Source organism: Temnothorax americanus, unplaced genomic scaffold (assembly GCF_048541705.1).
Source record: "Temnothorax americanus isolate GAGA-0224 unplaced genomic scaffold, ASM4854170v1 Scaffold4, whole genome shotgun sequence".
NCBI classification, from domain to species: domain Eukaryota; kingdom Metazoa; phylum Arthropoda; class Insecta; order Hymenoptera; family Formicidae; genus Temnothorax; species Temnothorax americanus.
In genome coordinates, this window is record NW_027509547.1 from 3,300,504 (window position 1) to 3,320,409 (window position 19,906).

At 39.1% G+C, this 19,906-nt stretch overlaps 1 protein-coding gene and 1 long non-coding RNA gene across 3 annotated transcripts; one reads left to right on the forward strand and one right to left on the reverse strand.

Annotated features, from left to right (window-relative positions):
• Positions 1-5,266: 5,266 nt before the first annotated feature.
• On the forward strand, positions 5,267-19,684 carry LOC143902669 (uncharacterized). Of its 2 annotated transcripts, none has more exons than XM_077415773.1 (10): positions 5,267-5,402; positions 5,480-5,605; positions 6,065-6,191; positions 13,335-13,515; positions 16,009-16,126; positions 16,237-16,493; positions 16,861-17,151; positions 17,244-17,477; positions 17,747-17,893; positions 18,159-19,684. In XM_077415773.1, exons 2-10 carry the CDS (start codon positions 5,499-5,501, stop codon positions 18,296-18,298), a joined length of 1,602 nt encoding a protein of 533 aa, XP_077271899.1. In that variant the 5' UTR covers positions 5,267-5,402; positions 5,480-5,498; the 3' UTR covers positions 18,299-19,684. The 2 variants fall into 2 exon arrangements, with proteins under 2 accessions (XP_077271899.1, XP_077271900.1); XM_077415774.1 differs by having other exon boundaries at positions 16,873-17,151.
• LOC143902678 (uncharacterized) lies at positions 5,318-6,127 on the reverse strand. The gene is made up of 2 exons (XR_013258445.1): positions 5,988-6,127; positions 5,318-5,482 (listed from the first exon to the last, which is right to left on the reverse strand). It is a non-coding gene; the product is annotated as an uncharacterized LOC143902678 (long non-coding RNA).
• Positions 19,685-19,906: the final 222 nt, after the last annotated feature.

Sequence of the window (19,906 nt, forward strand, 5' to 3'; positions counted from 1 at the left end):
GAAATAATGAGAACCTCTGCTAAATATCTCGACGAGCAACGCGAGAGCTTACAGGGAATGCAATTTTATTAAAACTTACGAAAAATCCGTAATTACTTCCACCAGATAAAACAAACAGGTAAGAGCGTGTTGCGTAAAAAGTTTGGGCCGGCGAGAAAGTGAATAATTTCTATATTACTTAAAGAAGAAAAAATTATGATCAACGAGCGGATGTGCAGTTACTCGATGAAAAATGTTTTCGTCAGCAAGCCGCGCGTTCTTATAAGACGCATAATTCGATTAACTATGCTATATATCATCTCACGAATTTTTTTCACGTGATATTTGAATTTAATATAGAAACAATCTTTGTGTGTGTGTGTGTGTGTGTGTGTGTGTGTGTGTGTGTGTGTGTGTGTGTGTGTGTGTGTGTGTGTGTGTGTGTGTGTGTGTGTGTGTGTGTGTGTGTGTGTGTGTGTGTGTGTGTGTGTGTGTGTGTGTGTGTGTGTGTGTGTGTGTGTGTGTGTGTGTGTGTTTGTGTGTGTGTGTGTGTGTGTGTGTGTGTGTGTGTGTGTGTGTGTGTGTGTGTGTGTGTGTGTGTGTGTGTGTGTGTGTGTGTGTGTGTGTGTGTGTGTGTGTGTGTGCAGAGTTTTTATCATTTTATTCTGATACTAAATTAAACCGGTAAACTGCAAATAAAATATGAGCACGTTAATAAAATTCATTTAATTTACATGTACATATATAACGAAAATGGAGACATCTTTCTCGAAAATTTTCAACATGTTTCGAAAATAATAAACAGTTTTTAATTTTAATCGTATTATTAAACGTGGATAGCACGTTTCTTCGCATTTTCTTTTTCACTAGTTGAATAATCGCTGAAATGCACATCGTCCAGATAAACGATACCCAACTTACAATACAAAACCTACTACGCAGCTATTGCCCTTTGCAATTGCGAAATATTTGTTTTGTTAGCTGCAATTGCACGATAGAGTGCACACGTAGGACCTGCATTATCAAGATTGTCGTACGCGAACTGGCATTTGCATAACGACCAGAAAGCGGGTAAGACGAAAAAGATTATTGTATTTAATTCAAGATGTTTTACTTCCAGATATAAAACCAAGAAAACATATAAGTGAAAGAATTATTCAATATTTATCACCTAAATATAAAAGTACGTCAGTTAAAAGCATTTCTATAAAAACACACATTCGATGATTTATATATATATTAATTTATTTAAATAAAATCTCTAATGTGTGTGTGTGTGTGTGTGTGTGTGTGTGTGTGTGTGTGTGTGTGTGTGTGTGTGTGTGTGTGTGTGTGTGTGTGTGTGTGTGTGTGTGTATGTGTGTGTGTGTTTCAAAGTATGTTGACAATGCTGATAAATATGATTGTTTTAAGTTCCAAAGCTTAGGTTTATTTCCAACAATGACTAATTTTGATGAAATATACAAGCGGCACTGGCAGCAAGGGGCGTACCCTCGTAATTACTAATTACTCTATTTAGTAGGATGTTGTGCAGCGTTACGAGATTAAGCGGTCGATGCTTCGAACGACGATCCAGTCCGTAGTCCGATCTCTATTGCGTGCCGCGAGAATAAGAGGGAACGCGGTGAATTGCCCTTCCAATCATCTCATTACACGAGTCTGCTTGCTCTCGACTGTTCCGACAGACAACTCTAAACTCCGGCTTTCGCCTATCTATTCGAATTCTTTCCTAACATCAGCCGCATCTACATCCGACACATCAGGCTGCGAGCGAAAATAAACTGTTATAACCGCGGGATCGTATATAGAGGATCGTATGCGCTATTAATTTGCAAATAACGCAAATAGATACACGGCATAATACAGTGGCGCAATAAACAAACAGTGTAAGATAACGTAGGATAAATTACAACGTTACGTCGGTTTTGTGCGATGAAAAGCCACGAGTTTATATTAGATTACATTATGAAATAGTATAAGTTCTCATATTTTGCGCTTGTCGCCTGATCGATCTACCATTTCCGTCACGCAACCAAGCGTGGCCGAAGAAATGTCACATCAGTCCCCACGAGATCGAAAGTGACTTTTTTTTCGGTTAATATATGATGTAAGGAAAACCGATCTTTGTTTTAATAGCCTACTTTTTCGAGAGCCACTTGGCTGTTTCACCGCGTTTCTCGATTCGCTTACTCCTTTCCGCTCTCGAAGTCGCGCCGAAAATTTTGTCAACCTTTCTCTGTACGCAATATACCGATTTCGCGTTCTCCAACCGCCTGTCGTGCTCCGTTGCTGACTCGCAATATGGCACTTCTCTGGTCGCAATGTCAATGTCTCCGCAGGATATCCGCGTCGCTTCGCAAACTGAAGTACGAGCATTGATAGTACCGCGCGCGGTCTCTCTCCTGCTTCGGGAACGAGGGCCCGCTGTACGACCGCCGCCCCTCTGGACGCGCCCTCCCCTCGAACCCCTCCACGCCGATCGTTGTCGTAGTCGTCGTGCTCGTCGGAGTTGTCGGAGGGTCGGAGTTCATTGTGCCACAAGTGCATTCCGAGTACCGGCGACGCCAATTGCTCGTTACGAGCCCAGTTGCGAATCGCTCTGTGAAAGCGACAGTGACATTTCCCGGAGCCGAGGGCTCGGCCCTCGCGAAAGATCGGTCTTCGAGATCAGAGGCGAAAAAAAAGCGCCGTAAGATCGTGCACAACTGCGTGCAACCGCGAGATGATACTCGCGTCCTCGCGAGATAAAGAGCAAGCGACATGGTCCGCGCGTTTCGCTTATTTCAACATACGGCGTCACTTCGCGTGAAGCAGAAGCTTCTCGTGGAATAAGAAGTTGATTTGAATTTTATCTCGAACGCGATATCGTGCGTGTTTTTTTAAAGAAAATTGTGAGAAATGGTGAATCGAGATTAGCGATACAGGATTAAATCGCGTGGATTAAATCGAAGGCCAGAGTATATTGCGGTAAGTAAAGAGCAAATAGAATTATTTTCTCACACGTCTCACGCGCCTGAATTACTAAAATGCATGTATAACGAATTTATATCCTATATGTACAATAAATTTTGTTAGAATTTTAATCACATGAATTTTGAAATAAATTGTTAGAGGAAAAATTTCGCAGGAAAATTTTGTAACACGTAAACGATGGAACCGAATTGCTGTTGGTACTATTTACCGTTATTATATTTTATTATTGCTGCAACAGTAATTAGGATCCGTTTTATCACAGAAAAAGCATAGCATGGAACTGAAAAATTCTCTTCACACGTAGATATTAGCCCGCATGACGAGTGCATTAAAATTGCACGCCCAACTTGCGATAATATGACGCATTATCCTTTTCCTTTTTGCGGAACGATCGGACGATTGCAGTGACACGTCACTTTATTTTCTTCACTCCTTTCGTCGTAAACTATCGCAAGAAAGAAATTGTCTTTTTTCCCCGCTTAATCAGCACGCAGTCGTACTGATTATAATTACATAATCGCTCGTAAAGGAACTCGGTGAAACGCATAATGTAAACAGGTAACATCGACGAGGCCAATTTGCATCTACATTTTCATTGCTGGTTTTACAATCCTATACATAAAGCTCGGTGCGTTCTCGGCCTATATAGGCGTTTCGATAATTGCAAATTGTGTAATCGCGACATTTGCCGTTCGAGTTTCTCGCATACCGCTTAGGGTGAATTTCAGATGGATACACAGTTGGACTTGTTGCATATCCGCGTATCTCGTATCATCGTTGCGTATCAATTCTGTGATTACAATACGGTCGTTGTACCGTATGATATCATTGCATTTGCATATATGAAAATTTTGATACACAATGCTCACTACTCACTGATACCTACGCAACGATACACGGATACGTAATAGGATGTTCGAAGAGACTTTTGTGTGGACGAAAAAGTTGACGACCTCTGGAATTAATATTACGAAATAAATATCCTTGAAATTTATATCTTAATTGCATGGCACCGGTTTAAATTATTAATGCTTTCCGTGAGAAATGCGACATAAATCTGTCGCAAAACCTTATTTTGGCAATTTCGTTGTATAAATGCGCGAGTATCATAAAATACCAAGTTATAAAACGCCGAAAAAAACCAAGTATTGTGACCAGTTAACCCTCAGAATCCATTTAAAGAAATTTTATTTCTCTTCCGTATTGCGATTATGCGCGAGCCATTCAAAATGAGATTATCTTTTACCAAAAATAATTAAATTACGCATTGTATCCATATATCTTAACTTTCACGCATGTATTGCGATGTTAGAAAACGTTATTTCGAAAAAATTTATTTCGAAATGCTAGAACTGTGACTCTGTCGTAATAGTTCTAAATTAGAAACATACATAATTCTCACGGCTAGAACAGCTGGCCGGCGCGTTTGTACGAACATCTCTACGACTTTTTGCCCGCCCCATGTGACGCTATAACGGTTAGAAAAACATTACGCTATGTGGCACATGTGAAATTTCGTGCGGCCTTCGTCGGCATTAGTATTAGTTGAACGAATTAACGTACCGTGGCAGCTATTCTAATCAACCATGAAACTCTTATTTCTTTCGCATCGTTTTCACAATCGATATCATTTGATTAAAAAATGGTGAGTAAAATAGCTGCTAAAATTACAAGTGAATAATAAATGACGTCATTATTTATACTGTCAGTTATAAATACGTCAAATTAATATAAACGATGAGACATTCTACCATCGCGGCTTAATTAGTCAATCAGACAATCAATAATTAAACTATCTCGAAAATTTTCACTCAGAAATTCGCTACTCAAAATAGATTCTTTCTCATGCGAATATCGATCGCTGTCTAATATCTTATACTCCGTCGTGAAAATATTCTGCGTTATTCCCGCGACACTTTGACATTCGTACTTGACGCATATTCAATATTCAATGTCACACTTGCACCGTATCACGATTGGAGTTAGTTAATACTTCCTCTCAAAGAGAATATATCTTTTCGGAGGGGACGTTTATGTCACGCACGCATTTGCGACGAGTATTTCCGACCATATACCCTGTACGAATGTCCGAGCAGTGGTCACGATAATACGGCCGGTGGCGCGTGACGGAATTTTTCTTTTATTCAAACTGTTATAATTTACAACACTCAAATTATTATATTACGACCCGTGTGATTATTGAAATTCATTTATTACGTCTGAGTTCTCTCGTTTGAAATCATCGACATTAAAATATGAGATACTTTTTATTCGATAACAGTTTTTTTCTTTCGACTGTCGGTTAGCCGACTTCCGGCAGGTGATACCACGAGAAGATGGAAGGATCACTTTTACTTGGGCAACGCCGACAACCACCGAGGTTTCTTCGATGTGGGTTCTTCTGAAGAAATCGTGTTTGAAACCCAAAAAATACCTCTATCCTTTTCGCGGTAAGTATGTTGTACAAAATGCTCCTTAATGTTTACACTGGTCTTTATGGAGAATCCAATCGAGGGACATCTTTTAGATCCTGCAATTTTACTGAAATGAGTCTCTCGGAGATTTCGTGGTTCTTCATCCTGATCACGGTGTTTGAAACAGTATTGATCGCACACTCGTTGACCGGGGATCACGTGTGCTCAAGAATAGAGAAGTTAGTATCAAAATACAGATATACAATAATAATGTGCAATTGTTAGATAAAGCTCATTTTATACTCTGTAATTTGTATCAGAGCTAAAAGGATAGAATTCTACTTCTAATCTTATGTATCGTGCAAAAGATATTTGAAGAGTCAGAATATACACACGGATAATATAAAAATATATTTATAATAAAATACACATATAAAATTACAAATAAGATTCTTTCTTGAAATTTGACATAAATTGTAGATCATCGAAAACTGACTTGAGTGATAATTCAATTTTCAAGCAATATACAGTTCAATATTTTTTAAGAGACCTTCACCTGCAAGCCTTGACAATGCAGCCGGCATGCGTAACAACACGTACATAAATCATTATTATACTCACACCTCGCCGCATGCCGCTGTAAATCCGATAAGGGAGTCGCGGGACCAGTTGGTGGTCTAATCAATCGTACATTACAGTTACACGGTTACGTCGTACGAGACCTACACCGAGCCGGTCGTGGTCAACTCGTTCACCTGGTGTCTACAAATTCCCCCGAGATGCCCCAAGACGTGGACCGAACTACGACAACGATATCGTGTGAAGGTAAGTCTCTCGCGGTCCAAAATATTAAATATTAATTCTTTCATAGCTCGAAACCTCAGCCTCGCTATTTGATGATTTAGGAAGAGACATTAATTGATTATTAACATTTATTATTTTACATTTACATATGGACTATAGTGAATAATTGTTGCTTCATATATAATTTTTCATGAAAAAATTAAATTTGAAAATATTAGCGTTTTAATTAATTCTTCAAAATTCCATGAATATTTTCCAATGAATATTTACTTTCTCAATCTTTTTTTTCTTTCTCAATGAATTTGGTGGCATATCTCGAGTATATCAGAAGATTGGAGAAACAATAATTAGAGAATTCGTTAATGACGGACACATTTGCATTGAAAGAATCAAATTTTTCCGACGCAAATACCTACGCAGGCAATTTTATTGTTTATTCATCATCAACGAATGATTCTAGCTCATAAGTCAGGGAAAAGAATCATTCTCTCAAACTTTTCAAAGGAATAGGAAAATATGTTAATCTTACACACACCGGAAGACTTTGCCATAAGCAAGTAAGATTGGTTTCGCGGAAGGCTTCAGCATGTAACAGGCAAGAAAGTATCGTTCCATCAAAAGATTAGTATGATTGTTTGTACGATCTATTTCATATAAAGTTATGAATAAAAATGTAAAACCTGAAACTTAAAACTCACTTAACTAGCGATATGGAGCTAGCGCAACGATGACAAGATAGAATCCTTATGATCGAAACCGCAACGATCGAAGCCAAAAAATGGAAAAGAGATACATTCGCGAGACAATAGATCCATAATTTATTCTAACGTCAGCGGAATTGCGTCGCGGAAGAAGTTACGTAAACCCCCATTTTCATGGCACGCCTCGTTATGGAAAAATGTCGTTTCCCAAGCACAGCGTGAATGGAAAACGATCGACGAAATACTTATTCTCGCGTGGCAGGTTACCTGTGCGGCAAAACGTTCCACATACATGACGCTATAAAAGAACCTGTCTATTCTTCCGCTTTTACCTCTTACTCTCCGTCCTTCTTTCGCGCCACGCCACATCCTCGCTCTCCCCGTCGCTTTTCTCTTTCTCTCGCCCCTGCCGTCGATACGAGATAATTACAGGGAAAGTCCGTATTAACACAGCAGCCGCCTCTCTGATTAAGTAAAATAAATAAAAAAAGAAAATCCGGAGTACACGGAGCACGTACACGTATATACGCGTTTGAGCGTCGGGGCGAGAGGAGGGAACAGGGACGGGTGCGGCAGCCGCAATTACGACCCGTGAAATGCGGAATTGACGAATCGCGCCGAAAGAAGAAGAAGAAGGAAGAACCTGTCCCGTCTCGGCATTACGAAACGATCCAGAAGCGGGCTATTATAGTTGAAAAGGACTTCGCACAACTTTGCAACGAATCTTTGCAACGGTACCCTCGAAGAAGGGAAATGCCGGAAGTCGACGATTTGCGAATCTCTTAACTCGGCGCATCGCCCGGGTAGATGATAAAGACAATTTCTCTGCGGCGGGTGCGCACTGCGCAGGAGAAAACGGATATCGCGGCCTTTGTGCGGTAATAGATATCATTCCGTAGAAGTACGCACGTGTTTAATCGTGTAGTAACGCGCGGACAAACGGGGTATTGCGTGAAATTACGCGATCGATTGCGTCTAAATATGCAATCGCAACGCAACGCAAGTAAGGTATTCAATCGGGTATTCAGGCATGTTCGTAATTTAACGAGAGCTCTCGGGCGCCGATGTCGCTTCAATTAAGGCACGAATTTACCGAGGCGCGAACGTAATAAAGTTCGATGTGAAATCTCGATGGCGATTTACGAGCGCCGCGCCGGGGCACTTGATAACTCAGCCGCACGAAAATGAATCGTTTAATGACGATGAGACGTGACATGCATAGCGTATGTAAACAAGGTCTCAGTGAACGACGCAACTGATGTGTAAAAAAACACCACGTGTCATCGACCAGGCGAACCTCGTGCGTCATCCTCGAGCGTCGTCACCCGAGTAACATCAATTCCGAGAGATAAAATCGTACGAGAATACAATCTCAGTGAGATTAATTTTCAATATTCGAACAGTCACATTTTGTGTTAATTTTTCTGTCCATTCTTATAGAAAAAAAGAGAAAATAAGAAAAATGTGTAATATATTTTAATTTTAGTCTATCTGCGTCAAGATATGAGAGAAGCAAAAGAATGTCAAAGGCCGAAACCTCCAGGGAAAAATTTCAAAAATGCAGAATGATGAATGCGAAATATTTCAACATAAACTAAGTAGATATGCATAAATCTAGAGACAAAAATTTTCATTGCCATGAATTATCGAGGGTTATTTAAATACGCAAAGACTTCTTATATCGGATTCAAGAAAGGATTACAATTAAAAACCTTAATTATTATTTATTTAATTATAATATAATTAGCTTAATTCGCGGTGTCAAAACCCGCGAAGCACGGGAGAAACTCGCGCTTTCTCATCGGATTTCACGACAAGCCCGACAAATCGCTCGTCTGCCAATTAGATTAACAAGGCAGCTCGGAATCTCGGGCCGGCTTTGAAAATTCGTGCGTGTTCGCCGCGCACCCGCGGATCGCGAGGAATCGGCCGGAAGTGAAATGATCTCGCTCGCGCGCGCTATATAACGCGCGTTTCGTAATCGGCATGCCGCGCCGCACCGGCCGCGGCGCGGCGTGCGTTGTATCAAAGTCGAAAGGAAACGATCAGCCTAAAATGGAAATTTTAACGTGTGAGGCGTATATCCGCGGCGCGCCTGGGACGAGAACGCCCGCAATGTAATAACACACGTCAAGTATGGTGCAGGGGCATACGTTTACATATACACGTATACGTATGGACGTGAGGCATTTTGAACGCGGTTTACCGTGTGGACAATGAACAATTACATTGATGCAGCCTACGAGGAAAAAAAGATATTTCGCCATTATCGATAGTGCGTCGCGTACGCTGCTATAATTATTGTACTGTTTTAAAAGCCCTTTTTTTCCTTCTCGGTAAAGAAGATATTTATCTTTGTACAAATTGTGTCTTTCAGCGAAGAGCGATCTTATAAATTTTTGCGTGTAAATAATTATCACTTATAAATTATTTAATGTGCAATTTAGTAGATCTAACCTTTTTTTTAGAAAACTGGAATGACAGTTTGCGAATTTAAAAATAAAATTAACGTTAATTATACAATGCAATATAATTAGTGTAGTGATTCGAGAAATTAAATTATTAATCGAGAGATTACCTCACGCGTAAAGAAGAATTATGTTTTTGTTTTTACATTGCAGTAGAATTTTTTTATTACATTGCACTAGGTTTCCTATGTAATATAATTAAAAATAAAGTGAAAAATATATGAGATTTTTTTATAAAGCCGCATATTAGAACTAAAGGCAAATAACCGGAGCGTATTCTCATTTCCCCTCAAAGGATACACCCTGATAACTTACCCGCGTAATAGGCACCTAATCAATAAGTTACAGTTTCTATAATTCTCAACAACGATTCGCGTTAATCAATCGAGATCTAACGCTAATTACTTCTGCTTGTTATATCCACTATTGACCTACTTAGAGCTTTTCGAGGTAATCTCGAGGTAAATCGTATTATCGCGATTTACATATACAACGGTGGTGTACGCGGCGGAGTTATACGATGCAAAAACAATTATAGCTTTCATCGATGCTTCACCAATCCGGCGTTTATCGAAGCCGCGAATCTACTCGTCGGATCCGTGCCTTATGAATTCGCCTCGCCGCGCGATCGAAGGTTTCGGCTTGTTAGCATACCACGAAACATCGTCGTCGCGCGTATACGCGGAGCTGTGCAATTGATAATGCAACGCTCGTGGTAAGAGCGATTCAACGGCGGCGCGAATTCCAACGTAGGTGCTGTTATGCGAAGGTAATCATTTGCTTCTCTATAATTACCAGATGTGTTTCTGGAGAGACTGACGAACGTATGAATCATCTAACATAAAACTGTAACGCTATTTAAAACGTCGGTATAAGCGCGACGAATCGAATGCATTATTTTCTTTCCAATCCCCGTCATTAAGAAGGAGCCGTCTCGCTCGAGGAGATTGAAGTTACTATAGTCGGGAATGAAGCTGGAATGACGCTAAAACGTAATATGCCGGTAATTACCGATCGCGGAGAATTATGGGCGAATAAAGGCCGCGGTATGTGAGAAGTGAAATCATTAACTTCTCAGAGAAAACGTTATTATAAACATATAAGTAACGCTAACGCAGCGCGATAAGGGATCGTTCATATGCGATCGAATTAAAAAGTCGCTGTTACATTCAATATAAGATGCACTGATATACGTATGACGTAGTTGGCATTTATAATAGCAATAATGTCACTTGACGGCCGAATTGAAAAAAAAGAGGAACGTTATTGAACAAAAAATGCGAGATGAAGGAAAATTACCGTTGGACAAGTCGAGGTCACTTGGCGTTTTCTACTATGTTAGAAAACGTCTGAATTGCACAACTTTTGAGTAATAACGCATAAGCATTAGATGAGAGCGAGAGAGAAGGAACTTTTACGTGCTAGGCATAGATATAAATCAGGATACATTATATTATTAAGTTAAACTTTTAGAAATATTTTACAATGTTAATCTAGGACGCTTAAAACATATATATTTATAAAACGAATCATAAAACATTATCAATTTTAAATTATTAATGCTGTCTATACCTACTTAATAAAATTATATAATGTGCGACATTTCCATATAATTATACAGACGCTGTTTAATATAATTATAATGCAATTAATTGAATATGTTTCCAATGCTATGGGATTACTTTAAAATTATTATGCAATTGCATAATATACATTGCCGGATAACGTTTTGTTGTAATTATAAATCTGCTTGTTCTATATAAAAAAAACAACAGACTCATTCAGATGCTATCGAGATGACACTATCGGGCATCGCGAGATTTCTGAAATCGATAATGTCGATCAAAACACACGTATACAAATAGTATGGTCCACTATGCGGTTATATGATTGAGCGCAATATTGTAATCAATAACATTATCTCTCCTCTTTGTGAAAGAGTCTTATTACGCAAGCGAAAGGTTTGCACCGCGAATTAATCATGTCAGTTACGGCGTTTAATGGGAACAAAAAAACTTTGACGTCAGTTTCCAGTGCATCTGGTAGCTCTCGCCGCGCCGTAAAGATCTACTACAATTCGAAATGATTTATGACGATACACGGAACATGTTCATCAATTAACTTAATGGGTTTACGGCTAAGGTTTTACGTATATATAGAAATTACCGGTCCGTTCAACGTTAAGTATTAAATTATGGTATATAAATAAAAACGCTCCGCCCGAGTTCAATATTGTATCGATTTAACGAGAAACGTCAGTTTAAACGTCAGTTTTAAAATCAATTCTTTAGCTATTATTACGATTTTAATTGGGATTCTGGTATAATAATTAAAAAATTGTTTTATTATTTGTTTTATTATTTTCAAAAATTAATTTATTTATCAAGTAAAATAATTAAAAACAATATTTTATTATTTGTTTTCGAGAATTTCGAAATACAGATTGATTACATAATTTCAATATATTTTCTATGTATTTTACATAAAGAGTCATTATCAATGTTCAGAAAGTCATGAGAAATGAATTTAAAAAACCGACAATAATTTTATATATTGATATATACAATTTATTGTGTATTGATACATACACATATATTTTACATTATATATATGTGTAATATATAAATATGTTAAAACCTGCACGAGTGCTGCAGTGAAAGCAAAAGAGAGCGCTCAAATTTCGGGACATGTACATCAATCAGTTTGCATATAATTTGATTTATGTATCAGATACCTTGTTCGTAATGGTACATTATAAAGTTGTTATCTTCTTGACGTCGTATCGAACGTCCAGTTGAAAAATTAGCGGTGCGGAATTTGCATAATAATAATGCGCTGGCGCATAAAGGTGCGCTATCCGTTTTGTAAACCAGACATTTATCTGATGTAATCGAGTAAAATGTAATATCGAGGAGAGAATATCGGATGAACGCGATTGTATGGCACATCGATCCGCCGCACCATTTAAGACGAAATTCGCGTAACGCGGTAAGCCGCGGTAAACCGCGCGGCGAAATGTAATACTTAAACGTTCGCATAAAGAAGAAAAGGCTATTTTATTGCAGCAGAAGTTTTCACGCGCGTATCCTTTTACAACGGATTACATCAGAGAGAATTTATTATCTCGCTCGAGTTTTTGATACTCAGTCTTTAGTGTTTCCATCGTCTCTTCAAAAAATCATTAACAAATTTTTGGAAAATAATAATCAATCGTTATTGGAGAGTTTTGTCGAAATAAAAATCAAATTTATAAAAATATTAACAGCGAGACGTATTACGTAGAATCTCAAGGAATATGTAGCAGGAAGTAAAAAAGAAACATATATAAATTTATTTCTCACAAGACATATAATTCAAATTAAATCGGCCGTTATTTTCTCAATACGTTCGCAATACATTTCGTTTCCGTTTGCCATCGTATCTCAGGTATTTTTATGTGCCGTTTCGGCATGTTTGACCGATCAATTCAATGCTGCGAGGTGGGACTCGTTACGCGTGTGTTCCTCATCTTGTTTTTCCCTGTAATCCCCTCTTCGTTTACCATCGCGTGCCTTCTCTGCATTCCGCACCAAACCGTTCTCACTTTTACTCTCGTCAATGATCGAAATCTCGTGCTTTAGAGAGTGACGTAACGATCGTCTTATCTCTGGAATTCTTCGTTGCGGCTGGAGTCATCGGTGAAATCGTTCTCAAAACGAAAAAAAAAAAAAAAAAAACAATATGTCGTCATCCTCTCTTTCTCTTTAATATTATTTGATTAGTCTTATGCTAATAATATAGGTGTCAGACAGTCAAATCATCTAATTATTATATATCAACGTGACGAGAGACGATAATAGGTATCATAAAAGAATTATTAGCGGTTGTCGTAATCGTGAACGTTCCTCTGACGCGATTGAAATTAAAAGTGCTCTTTATTGGACACGACAAACATCTTAATTTTATAGATAAATTACGCATAAACGAATAATATGTGTGTATTTCAAAATATGTAGAAGGAGGAAAAATCGAGGACTCTAGAGGAATGCTGCGAGGGGTACAAAAAGACGGCTCTCGGCGGTGCGGAAACGGATGCGAGCTGCTTACCGTTTTGCGAAAAATGTGTGGCAGGTGCGTGCGTCGCACCGAACAGATGCCAGTGCGACCCTGGATATTACGGAGATGACTGCGCCCGTGGTGAGTCCGGGAGTAAAATCAGCAATCATTGAGCAATGTTTCTCCGTTTCTCTTCACCAAACATCCAACTCAAGATTTGCTAATGTATTTCTAATAGATACTTATCATCAGCCGTTGAAACCTGTATTTTTTACATTTTTACGTAATTGAAATGTATCCTAAGATTGCAATGTTTGTGAACTTAATAGGATACATTAATCACCTTTCAGCACGGTTGAGTAACGCGTTTCCGAAAAATTACATTAGAAATAAGAAACTGAAATATTTTTCATTATATTTGTAAGTCTCATCGATATCTTTTTTATATGCCTGGTATAACACAATTCCAAGTTTATTGTCTTCATTTCAATCAAGTTAAAAATCAACACACTGTCATTCCAATTTGTAATATAGCAACTATGCGTTGAATTTTAATCGCGTGACATTTGGGGTTTACTTTAAGGCGATGTTCTATCCGTAATATCGCTGTCGATACCAAACACCAGAATGACCCCAAAGAAATATTATCTTTAAAGAAACAACGAAAGTGTTTTAGAAGGTCATTGAAATGAATTCCTTGATTGGCAACATCTTATATTTATCAAACCGGACGGAATAATGTTTGCAGTGCTAATTAGATGCCGATAAATCGCTATGACATTTCGAAAAAAGTATATTTAAACCGAGGCAATAAACAGTGCTGAATATAAACATGCGAAGTCGGTGGATATACAACTTCGGAAAGCTCCGAAGGTCTGTATAATTAATAGGTCCGTATAATTCTCTAGTGTTTAATTTCGCAACGATTCGCGTTCGAAAATAGATTCTGGAATTAAGAAAATAAGCGATGCGTCGCGCGCGCGCGTCGCGATTGTGAAACGAGATTGAGAGCGAACAGATCCGAAACGGGTAGCGGCAAAACGCAATGAGAAATTTCACGCTCCATGAAACGTACCGACCTTCCACGATCGCGCGAGAACGCGCGTGTGAAATGACTGTTTCCAGTAGATAGTACTTCTATACACGAGAGTCATAATAATGAGTCGCAGTTTCTCGTGTTCGTACAACGCATCTCGTTAAACATGTTAGCCCACACGTGCGCCGCTACGAAATGGCATAATCACGGTTGTTGTAAAACAACGACATAATAAAAGCTATTAAAAATTTCATTGGGTCTTTTACCGTAAAACACGAAAGGAGAAAAAGATAAAAAAGATTTGCTTCTTCTCTCTCTCACTATCAGTAATTTTTTAATTATAATTTTTCTTTTTCTTTAATATTCGACCTAACATTAATGAAGCTTAGCTGTTTGCAGCATCTGAAGAAAATTTTCTCGAAATTTTATTTTCTCGTCTTTTTTTTTGCAGCCCTTCGTGGAAAAATCGCGCTTTTAACAAAAGCCGATGATAAATCGCGGATTCTAGATTGGCTTATCGTTGTCAAACAAACCGAAGTCGCGAATTGCACGCAACTGTTGCGTCAATACGATCGGGGAACGCTTCGAAAGTTGCGGAAGCCCGGAAGTTACGAAGCCGCTACTTTCCCGTTGAGCGTTCGAGAAGGTCGTGGGCGGCGTGCAGCCGATCAGATACATCGCGTACGACGTACGACGTTCGCATAACGCAATCGCGAACGTCAATGCTTTATAAGAGACATTCGCGATGTATGACAAACGTTCGCCTTAAACATTTCGCCGATACGATCTACAATCCGATTCGTGCAGACTTATTAATTTCGCTCGACTGTATTTACGAAACGTTTAATAGCCCGCATTTACATGGAAATTGCATCATTTTTTCATCTTGGCTGTCAACTATCCGTCAAATACGTTGATATTGTATAGATTAAAATAGAAACTTCTTTTGGCAGTTTGCATAATGATTGCATAGACGTAGAGTCAACGAGGTATCAAGTATCGTTTTCTTAAACAGGACTATACTGCTATACAAACTAAAGGAACATGTTTCTGATGTAAATTGAAGTAGAAAATATCCTATATGGGTCCAGTACAAAATAATTATTCATCTACAAATGTTTAAAGTTTATAAATTATAGCATAATTTTGGAATATTTGTTTATTAAAAATGAAAAAAAGAGAAGAAAACATAAAAATCACATAAACTGTTCAAATTGAAACGTTCTTCGAGAGATAAAAATCTAAAAGAATGAAATCTGATCAGTAGCCAAACAAGATAAATATAACAGTTTGCAGATAAATAACCATTTCGAATTGGATAAATATTCATAGCACATTATTTTCTACTTCAATCTACATCAGAAACGTACATGATACATGTATACATTGTATATATTAAATTATTATATATATTATTGTTTATATTAATTATTAATAGTAATGACATAATGATTAATAATAATGACATATATATATATACATTTATATGCGTGTATTATATATATATATATATATATATATATATATATATATATAAATGATTAAATATATTAAATAATTAACGTTTTATTTTTTTATGTATTAATTTCATTTCGCAGCGTGTCCGTCGGGATTCTGGGGTCCGCAATGCATGCAAGTATGCAACTGCGGTGAGAGCGGTACCTGCGATCCTGCGAACGGCACTTGTCAATGCTCTCCAGGACTCCAAGGATCTCGGTGAGTGTTTAAAAAGTATCAATGGCCGATGTTTATTGAGCAATAAAGAGTACAGCTCAAAACAACAAGCCGTGATACTGTAAAAAAAATTATGCTCTTTTTTTGCGCAGATGCGAGGAGCGTTGCGCGATCGGGCAATGGGGCCCGAGTTGTGCAAACGAATGCACATGTCAAAACCGAAATAATGTCTGTGATGCCGTAACCGGAAGCTGCACCGACGACGACGCCTCTTCAGTCGAGCAAACGTCGCCCGTTTATTTGCGGAGCTCTACTGCCGACCGTCTACCGCAAACACCGGGAATTAGTGATACGGAGCACACGGAAGTTGTCTCGGTACCGCGTGGAACCACCGAGCGCCAAACGGAAGGTGAAATAATATATACGCTTAATCGAAGGAATCATTTATGCCTCAGGGTTGCGCAACTGTTTGCCCGATATGATGTAGAAATGGATCTTCACGCTTTCAAACGGGCGAACTCGAGAAAAAAATTATCGATTAAAATTAGCGTTGGAAAGCATGTGTTCTACTTGCACGTAGTGAAGAGAGCAAATATAATCCGACACGTTCGCCGTCACGTGTGACGTTAATGATACGCGATAACTGTTGTTTCTCGCGCCAGTGACAGATTATCTTAACCTGACGTAATTAAATAATTAATAATCAACTAGTAATGTACGCAAAATTGAAACTTATTGCAGTATTGCTTGCAGTATTATATACTTGTAATATTTAGTTACAATTGCAGGTATCATTGACAGTTGGCACGACATGAATTACATTCCGGAAACGACAAGTCCGGCAACAGCTTCGATCGCGGCCCCTCCTCAAGGAACAGAGGACTCGGAAACGCAAATGAAAGATCCTTCCACCACTGTTCGGCCCGTGATCGTTTTGGTCTCCGTTCCTGAACGCAGAAGGGACGTCGAGAAGGATAGGCAAAAGTTCGCGACGAAGGACGCTCTTCTCAGACACGTCCAAAGCGGCGAAAGCACGAATATCGATTACGTGAAGACCGTTCGCAAAGGTACGGTCTCGTGACACTTCGGAAATACGTACGAAGATATCCCTACAACGCTCGATCTCTAACAAAATGTCTCTATATTGTCACCGCGACAGACGACATTCAAACATCAACGCCGATTCCGCTGGACATCGCTCTGATCGTCGTCGCCGCAATCGTCTCCCTCGGCCTGACCTCGCTCGCGGTGGTTATGGTGCTTCATATGCGCTCCAAGCTATTCGAGACCATCCGTCTTGCCGTCTACGACGACGAGAAGACCAAAAACCGGGAACGCGAGAGCGTGAACGGCGGAAGGACGTCCGCGGTAGTGAACTCTGCCACTCTGCCCCGTGAGTATCGAGACACCGTGAGTTATACGTTCACTTGACAGCAGGAACATTCTCTCCTGGACCGTCAGTGAAATTCGCGTGTCCTTGACCCGGATGAGTCTGGTCGTTTTGAGGGTAGTCCTGACCATCATAGCCAGTGAGAAAGCTATCTCCTCGAAAACTATATGCGCCGCGATATTGAGCCCTTTGGGCTCAATAATCGATAGTCAGCTCGCGCTGCAATCCAGCACTTGTTCGTATTATGTTCGTCGATACTGTTATGATTTCAGCACCAGCACCCCCGATCCGCGCGAGTCCGGTATTTGCCATTAATACAGAACCGGAAACGATACTGACGCTCGACGGCATTGAATCGCTGAACACTTATGCTAACGGCGCCGCTACGATCGGCCTGCGAATTTCTGGTAACTTACGCGGTAAGTTTACGCTTTACTTTTTACTAAATTTGTGTAAATGCGAGGCACGGTAATCGTAATAAAAAAAATTAGACTCCAAGTTGACAAAAAAAGTCTACAAATAGCAGCGACAGTAAAGACTAAAGACAATCTGTATAACACGAATGATTTTATTTCAAGTTTACTCCAAAAGGTTACAATTGTTACTTTGAATAAGCCGTATATTCTTTCTCGAAGATATTATTTCTAAGATATTCTCAACCGATTCTTTTATTGCTAATCGCAGATCTGTTACAAGACGGCCATTACGACCGGCCATCGGCAACTCTGATACGTCTGCAGACAAACTTGGACCATAACACGGAGCATCTGTACGACGAAATACCGTTTCAGACTACTCCATTATCGGATCGCAAGGATCTATGATGGAGAAACGTTTCCGCTTACTACCATTCACGGTCCAGCCTATCCGTATCTTTAGCTATATAGTTTAATAATGCGTCATCGTCGCGAAAAGACCTTGAAGCGTTTTTAGACGAAACGTGACCTGTCGTGGATAAAACGCGGTGAAAAGTCGATTGCTCGAGACCGATGAAAAATGTGTGAAAACTGGTTTCCGACCTTACGCAGAGCCGTTGAATGCGCAAGGCTGAACGTGACTGTAATTGAGTGGCACAGGCGCAGAAACAAGTCGTTGGAGCACCGTGCTGTCAGTGACCGACGGTAGAATTTAATCAGCGAACCGTGCAGCTCCTTTCTGAACAAACTATTTCGTAGTTGTCGAGATGACGTCAAAACGGGAGCGAATGCACCCGATTATACGATTGCGCGCGAATGCGCAATTAGGTGGAAAACTCGGAACAATGAAATCTCGTGTAACGAGCGGGGGGAAAAATACAGCGCACCGACTGTCATTATCCAAATCATATGAAACGTTTGTGTAGCCTGCGGGGGCGGAGGCTACCTGTTTGAGAATAAACAGATGCGAAAATAAATTGCTCGGTGCATAAATCTGGCAGTCTCGTTCAATGCTGACGTAATTTACTCGGTATAAATTACCGTTGCGCAAACAGATCTATCATCGTACATTTATTGAAATTAACGTTACGAGAGCGATCTTTTCACATTTGCTTATCGTCCCGTCGCTGATAGAACGGCGACCGCGATATTGATATTATTATTACGATTTCTTTAATAATCAGTCCCGTAATCGCATCCTGCGAAGAAATAGTTATGTTTTTCTGGGCGTGAAAGGCATATCCTGCGATAATACTCCCGAGTTTCCGAGTACATCAGTAATGACGTGCGCACGTAAGCGATAATATAACCGATGATACCAAATTCGTTATCGCGAGAGGAAGAGCACTTGATGACTTTTGTGCCTCTGAAACTGAAACCAAAGATTAAAAAATCTTATTTAAGGCAAATGCAATACATGCATCCTAAAGAAAAAAAAATAATAACTATCTATAGTAAATAAAATAAAATAAATTGTGTAAGTATAATTGTGCGTAAGGTTTTATTTGCTATTTTATTATTACTTTTTAAGAAGTCACATGTAACTTTATATACAGCAATATTTTTATAAACTAGGGGATATTATTATTATTAAAAAATAATAATATTATTAGCTTCAATATTTTTCTCCAATGTTTTCCATAAAAGAGGAGAGAAACTTTCCGTTTCTATGTCACGCGATAATTTGATGTATCTCTTCGTTTTGCACTGATTTTTTATTTTGCACTCGTTTCAAGGAAATGTTATTTGCAGTCAGCATTAGCTTATCGTAATTAAATAAACAAATGCCATACAGTTATCGCATTTAACATATTCTTGCGCACCCCTCTTATTATCATCCCGATTCGCGTCACATATCATTCCCGTATATGATATCAGTCGGATTACGTAAACAATGTCGAATGCGCGAGGCAAGAGTTATAATAAACTGCGCGCACAAGAGACAAATTGTGCATAAAGTTTAATGCAAAACTTTATGCATCAAAGCAAAACAATTCCATCATTATTATGGAAATT

What these genes read in the sequence shown, in the direction of transcription:
- LOC143902669 (XM_077415773.1), top strand. Translation starts at nt 5,499, where the DNA reads ATGAGTCTCTCGGAGATTTCGTGGTTCTTCATCCTGATCACGGTGTTT. An exon ending in GTGTGCTCAAGAATAGAGAA is followed by an intron (nt 5,606 to 6,064) that starts GTTAGTATCAAA and finishes CGTACATTACAG; the next exon opens with TTACACGGTTACGTCGTACG. An exon ending in CGTGAAGACCGTTCGCAAAG is followed by an intron (nt 17,152 to 17,243) that starts GTACGGTCTCGT and finishes TCACCGCGACAG; the next exon opens with ACGACATTCAAACATCAACG.